Source organism: Mustelus asterias, unplaced genomic scaffold, assembly GCF_964213995.1.
Source record: "Mustelus asterias unplaced genomic scaffold, sMusAst1.hap1.1 HAP1_SCAFFOLD_2598, whole genome shotgun sequence".
Taxonomy (NCBI): Eukaryota; Metazoa; Chordata; class Chondrichthyes; order Carcharhiniformes; family Triakidae; genus Mustelus; species Mustelus asterias.
The window spans coordinates 26,273-33,112 of NW_027592543.1; the positions used below are offsets into that span (position 1 = coordinate 26,273).

General features: G+C 45.6%; 1 protein-coding gene across 3 annotated transcripts; it reads left to right on the forward strand.

Annotated features, from left to right (window-relative positions):
* The first annotated feature begins 275 nt into the window (after positions 1 to 275).
* Positions 276 to 6,162, forward strand: LOC144489846 (uncharacterized). 3 transcript variants are annotated; one of them, XM_078207683.1, is made up of 3 exons: positions 276 to 377; positions 753 to 840; positions 3,847 to 4,764. In XM_078207683.1, exon 3 carries the CDS (start codon positions 3,956 to 3,958, stop codon positions 4,346 to 4,348), a length of 393 nt encoding a protein of 130 aa, XP_078063809.1. In that variant the 5' UTR covers positions 276 to 377; positions 753 to 840; positions 3,847 to 3,955; the 3' UTR covers positions 4,349 to 4,764. The 3 variants fall into 3 exon arrangements, with proteins under 3 accessions (XP_078063809.1, XP_078063812.1, XP_078063810.1); XM_078207686.1 differs by having other exon boundaries at positions 294 to 386; positions 3,847 to 6,162; XM_078207684.1 differs by having other exon boundaries at positions 294 to 329.
* The last annotated feature ends 678 nt before the right edge of the window (positions 6,163 to 6,840 follow it).

Genomic DNA, 6,840 nt, shown 5'->3' on the forward strand with positions numbered 1-6,840 from the left:
GTTACACCAGCTGACACTCCAAGGAGTTCATCTTCAGGTGTAGACGTTTATTCCGCTATTAATTAAACTCAGGACAGAGCTGTGGTGCCTGTTGACATTAGCTGCTGTATTAGTTATTTTCATTTTATACCTTGGTGCTTTGGCTTCAGTTGTAATTGAATCACAAAACATATTTTTTTTTAATGCAAGAACATACTTCAATGGTGGCTATCTTACCCAGCATTCACAGTGAATCAGAATATGATCTATCCTTACAGCAAACCTTGCGCATGCGTACTGTAGATCCAAAGTGCATGCGCAGTGGATGTTGCTGCCGCAGTAGCCGCAAGGTGGTTATATCGGCTCCGGGTTTCCAGGGAAACGACTTATTCTGGAGGGTAATGGAGGTGACGGGGTGGATGGGGAGGCTTCATAAGCATCCAGTGGAGACAGGAGAACCCGAATAATAACTGCTCGGTGCCGCGTTCCTACCATTCGGGGCCGCGACCACAGATGCCTGAGTTGGAGGCCCCGAGTTGACGGAGACCATCTTTCTCGGGGCGATGGGCAATAGTGCGCATGCGCGGTGCTCCCTGTCAGCAGGAGGAGAGAATGTTGTGAATTTCTCTCTTGGACTGACAGGGATGGACTTTGGAAACTCCTTTTACAGGGAGTTAGAAGGGGAGGATTTACACACAGAAAACTCAAACCAAGAGAAATGTTTCTCGCTTATTGTCTATTCTTGACTGACAGTGATGATCTTTTTTTTACAGGAAATTTGATGTCAAAATTTAAAGGGAAACTCAAACCAGACATCAGATCAAAACCTGCCAGAGTCACTCCATTCATCAGAACCTGATTGTAAGTGTGTCTGTAGAAAAAGATTCAAACATCTGTGTGACTGGAAATAGGGAACAATAATGTCATGGAAGGATTTGCAAAAAAAGATGCAATGTTTTAAATTGAGTTGTTTAACTGGGAGCCTGTGTGGGTCAGTGTTTTAAAGTTTATTTATTAGTGTCACAAGTAGGCTTAGCCGACATTAACACTGCAAGTTGCTGTAACATTCCCCTAGTTGTCACACTCCGGCACTTGTTCGGGTCAATGCACCTAACCAGCAAGCCTTTCTGACTGTGGGAGGAAACCCATGCAGACATGGGGAGAACGTGCAGACTCCACATACACAGTCACCCAAGCCATGAATTGAACCCACTGTGAGGCAGCAGTGCTAACCACTGCAGGCCATGGTGAGGACATGGTGATGGGTGAGTGTGTGGGACTTGATGCAGAGGACAGGGGTTTATACACACCAAAGTTTTTCATGGGTTAAATGAGGGACACTGACAGTCAAGTCTAAAGAAAATAAAGGAATGAATGAAAGTTCTAGAAACCTCAGCTGAGACAGGGATTTAGCGAAACTCAAGTTGGTAATGAATTGGTGAGGCTGTCCGGTCAAGTCAGGAGGGAATGCATGAAATTTTCAGAAACAATACTAAGACAGGGCCAGGGTGAGCCATGTTAGGGGGATATGTTATATACAGGAGGGGCAGAAGGTAATTTATTCCACATTGATTTCTCATCTCACATCTGTCTGTGACCAGAAAGATGTTTTTGATTTGATTCGTCCTTTATAAGCAGTGGCATACTACCCAATACTTCAAGGCTTACTCCTGCTCGTAATTCATATATCCGTATATATGTTCAATAATGTCCTTCAGGGAAGGAAATGGGTACGATGGCTATAGAGGGATATGGGCCAAATGCGGGCAATTGGGACTAGCTTAGGGGTTTAAAAAAAGGGGTGGCATGGACAAGTTGGGCCGAAGGGCCTGTTTCCATGCTGTAAACCTCTATGACTCTAAGTGAGAATTAACTTTAGTTTACTCACAGACACTCCAAATGTGGTAACTCAATGTTGCACCATTTGATTTGATTTATTATTGTCTCACAAAGTTTATTAGTCACAAGTAGGCTTACATTCAGACTGCGATGAAGGTACTGTGAAAATCCCCTCATCGCCACACTCTGGCACCTGTTCAGAGGGAGAATTTTAGCATGGCCAATTAACCTCACTTGCACATCTTTGGAGTGTGGGAGGAAACCGGAGCATCCGCAAGAAACCCACGCAGACACAGGGAGAACATGCAAACTCCACACAGACAGTGAACCAAGCCGGGAATCGAATCTGGTCCCCAGTGCTGTGAGGCAGCAGTGCTAACCACTGCGCTACCATGCATTAGTATGAAGTGAAAAGTATTGTTTCTTGCATACCATAGATAGAGGGAGAAAGGAGAGAGTGCAGAATGTTGTGTTACAGTCAGAGCTCGGGTGTAGAGAAAGATAAACTTAATGAAAGGAGGTCCATTCAAAAGTTTGATGGCAGCAGGGAAGAAGCTGTTCTTGAGTCGAATGGTATGGGACCTCAGACTTTTGTATCTTTTTCCCGACGGAAGAAGTTGGAAGAGAGAATGTCTGGGGTGTGTGGGTTCATTGATTATACTGGCTGCTTTTCCGAGGTCGCGGTAAGTGTAGACAGAGTCAATGGTTGGGAGGCTGGTTTGCGTGATGGACTAGGCTTCGGTCATGACCCATTGTAGTTTCTTGCGTTCTTGGATAGAGCAGGAGCCACGCCAAGCTGTGATACAACCAGAAAGAATGCTTTCTATGGTGTATCTATAAAAGTTGGTGAAAATTGTAACGGACATGCCAAATTTCCTTAGCCTCCTGAGAAAATAGAGGTGTTGGTGGGCTTTCTTAATTGTAGCATTGGCATGGAGGGACCAGGACAGGTTGTTGGTATCTGGTCACCTAGAAACTCAGCTCTCGACCATTTCCACTTCATCCCTGTTGATGTAGACAGGGGCATGTCCCCCACTACGCTTCCTGAAGTCGATGACAATCTCCTTCATTTTGTTGACATTGAGGGAGAGATTATTGTCACCAGTTCACCGGATTCTCTGTCTCATTCCTGTTCTCTGTCTCATCATTGTTTGAGAAATGACCCACTGCGCTGTTGTCATCAGCAATCATGAAAATCAAGTTGGGGGGGAATTTGGCCACACAGTCATAGGTGTATAAGGAGTATAGTAACGGGCTGAGGACACAGCCTTGTGGGGTACCGGTGTTGAGGATGATCGTGGGAGAGGTGTTGTTGCCTATTCTTGCTGATTGCAGTCTGTGTGTTCGGAAGTCTTGGATCCAGTCGTAGAGAGAGGAGCTAAGCCCCAGGCCACGGAATTTGGAGATGTGTTTCGTAGGAATAATGGTGTTGAAGGCTGAGCTGTAGTCAATAAATAGGAGTCTGAAATAGGTGCTTTGTTATCCAGGTGGTTCCAGTTGAGTGCAGGGCCAGGGAGATGGTGTCTGCTATGGACCTGTTGCGGCGGTTGTGAACTGTAGTGGATCCAGGCAGTCTGGGAGGCCGGACTGATTTGTGCCATGACTAACCTTTCAAAGCACTTCATAATGATGGATGCATTAATACATAGAAGATGGACAGAGAAAGGAAAGATTTACAGTGCAGAGATGGTGGAGGTTGAGGGTTTGGGAGTTTCTGTCTGGTTGTAGATGTATCCTTTCCTTCACCTCTTCTCCTCCCACATCTCTTAATCCCGCCCATCCGCTGCCTCTTCACCTTGAAGCTCTGGTCTTGTATAGGTTCAGACTGGCTCAAAGGTTCCCTTCCCTGAAGGACATTAGTGAACCAGTTGGGTTTTTGTGACAATCCATCAGTTTTCTTGGTCACTTTTTCCCAGTGCCGGCCCCACAGATTACCAGATTCATTCAGCTCAATTTCACAACCTGGCTTTGTGTTTTTGTGGGTTCTCTCTCACTCTCTTTTTTTTCTTTTTTAAATCAATTTCACAGCATATTCAAAGGTGAGGATTTGCAGTCAGAAAACTGAAACCAAACATCACATCAGGATCAGACAGAGTCGCCCAATTTATCGTAATATGCGTATCATTGGATTTTGAACATGGAAGGAAAAAGCACCGCTCACAGTGGGGAGAAACTGTACACGTGTTCCGTGTGTGGACGAGGATTCAGCCGTTTATCTGGCCTGTCAAAACATAAATGCAGTCACGGTGGGGAGAAATTGTGGAAATGTGAGTGTTGTGGCAAGGGATTCAGTTCCCCATCGGAGCTGGAAATTCATCGACGGAGTCACACTGGGGAGAGACCGTTCACCTGCTCCGAGTGTGGGAAAGGATTCACTCAGTTGTCCCACCTGGTGAGACACCAGCGAATTCACACTGGGGAGAGACCGTTCACCTGCTCTGTGTGCAAAATGGGATTCACTCAGTCAACCCACCTGGTGACACACCAGCGAGTTCACACTGGGGAGAGACCATTCACCTGCTCCGAGTGAGGGAAGAAATTCAGCTGGTCGTTTCACCTTCTGATTCACCAGCGAATTCACTCTGGAGAGAGACCATTCACCTGCTCTGAGTGTGAGAAGGCTTTCATTACATCAACAGAACTGTTGACACACCAGCGGATTCACACTGAGGATAACCCGTTCACCTGCTCCAAATGTGGGAAGGAATTCGCTAACTCTTCTAACCTGATCTGCCATCAACGGATTCACACTGACGAGAGACCTTTTAAATGCCCAGACTGTGGAAAGTGCTTTAAAAGTTTTGGGAACTTGATGACCCATCAACGGGTTCACACTCGAGTCCGTTCAGATGCTTTCACTGTGGGACTGAGTTCAGACAATATCCAGTGCAGATTTAGATATTAGTATTCTGGGTTAAAAATAAAATAAAAAATCAACTTTGCTTTAATTTTTGAATGACTGCATCTTCATTTGGGAGGCTGGGATTATCCCCGTTTCGAGGGAACTAAGGAATAGACCATAAGCCGTAGGAGCAGCATTCGGCCATTCAGCCTTCATTATAACAATGATCTCATTGTGATTTCTGCTGGTTGGGAAAAGTGCGATATTAATGCCAGTCTGTCTTTCTTTAATTATCTTCAATCCCAGTCTCGATCTATTTCCCTCTTTTGGTCTTGGTTCTATTTGCTCACTGTCTTTGTGCAACTAAATTTCACTGGATTGATTCCTGAGATGAGGCGGTTGTCCTTGGAGGGCATTCAGTGGGATGAGTCTGTCCTCTCTGAAATTCAGAATCATGAGAAGTGATATAATTGAAAAGGGAGGGAAAAGGAAGGATCAGGAAAACAGCAAACACTTGATGTTGTTCCAGGAAAAGTGGGGTCTGGTGGTGTGGATGTCAGGTTTTACACAGCACATGGTCAGCCTGTGGATTCACCCAGGATGAAGAATCTCTGAATGATTCTATTCAAATCACCCGGAGAGGAACCTTTGAGACAAACCACCTAAGAAGCAGCAGCACATAAAGATATCCAAACACAGAGATCCAAACACACTCTCTCTCTCCGTCACTTACACAGACATGGGCAAACATAGAGACACACCCACACCCAGACAGACATCTTCATTCATAGACACACACCCACACCCAGACAGACATCTTCATTCATAGACACACACCCACACCCAGACAGACATCTTCATTCATAGACACACACCCACACCCAGACAGACATCTTCATTCATAGACACACACCCACACCCAGACAGACATTTTCATTCATAGACACACATCCCCAAAGATAATTCCAGCCCTGTCATGTGGAGAATACAGCCCATTCTGACTAATACTGGAGATGAAATAACAGTGTCTTTACAAACCACAATGTTTGAGAAATTCAAGTAACCATTACCCTCCAGGGACTGTGAGCAGTTCTGATGACCCATTTCCACTCCTTTCTCTAAACTTGAGTCTACATTGAACAACATCTGGAACAGCAGCAATGACAAATCACGAACACTGAGCTGCCTCTGTGAGGGGAATTAGCATCTTCTGTAATTCCAGAACCAAGAGACACTGATTACCCAGGGATGTTGTTCTGTAATTTACACTATCCCCCAGCAGGGCTCTTCACCCAGGCTGACAAGAGGAATGGTGATATATTTCAAAGTCTACCACTGCTCTGCCCATGTGACCAACCCAACTATATCTTGCTGCAACCTACGGCAGAGTGGGGTAGACTCTAAAAGGACCCTGGGTCTCTGGAATGCTCGTCCAGTAACAATCCCACCATGCACATTGGTAGATGTATCAGTTGGTTTAATAAATTTATATATTAACCCTGTAGTTCTGATCGTAATTGGATGACAAAATACAATTTTGTGTTGAAATTATTTCCTTCCCATGGCGGTGCTCTTACCCAGCATGCGCAGCGAGAGAGAATGTGCCGTATTGTCACAATAGCAGCCGCTTGCGCAGGCGCAGTACCTGATTCCGAGTGGAGCATGCGCTGTGCGGATTCGGACTGACCCATGCGCAATGTGGATGCTGGAGCTGCAGGGAGGCGGGGAAGTGGGTGCAGAGGCTTCAGAAACAGACCGGAAGGACACTTGTACTCCAGCCAATCAGTGGGTGGGCTTTGTGACACAGGAGGTTGAGCTTCACACCGACTGAACCTTCTTCCTGTGTCCTACATCTGTGAGTAAAACAGTTTGTTTGTGTTGCAGATAAAGTCATGATGTAGAGATGCCGGCGTTGGACTGGGGTGAACACAGTAAGAAGTCTCACAACACCAGGTTAAAGTCCAACAGGTTTATTTGGTAGCAAATACCATAAGCTTTCGGAGCGCTGCTCCTTCATCAGATGGAGTGGAAATGTGCTCTCAAACAGTGCAAAGAGACACAAAATCAAGTTGCAGAATACTGATTAGAATGCGAATCCCTACAGCCAGCCAGGTCTTAAAGGTACAGACAATGTGGATGGAGGGAGCATTAAACACAGGTTAAAGAGATGTGTATTGTCT

Excerpts from the sequence above, each read along its gene's own strand:
- LOC144489846 (XM_078207683.1), top strand. The coding sequence starts at position 3,956 with ATGGAAGGAAAAAGCACCGCTCACAGTGGGGAGAAACTGTACACGTGT.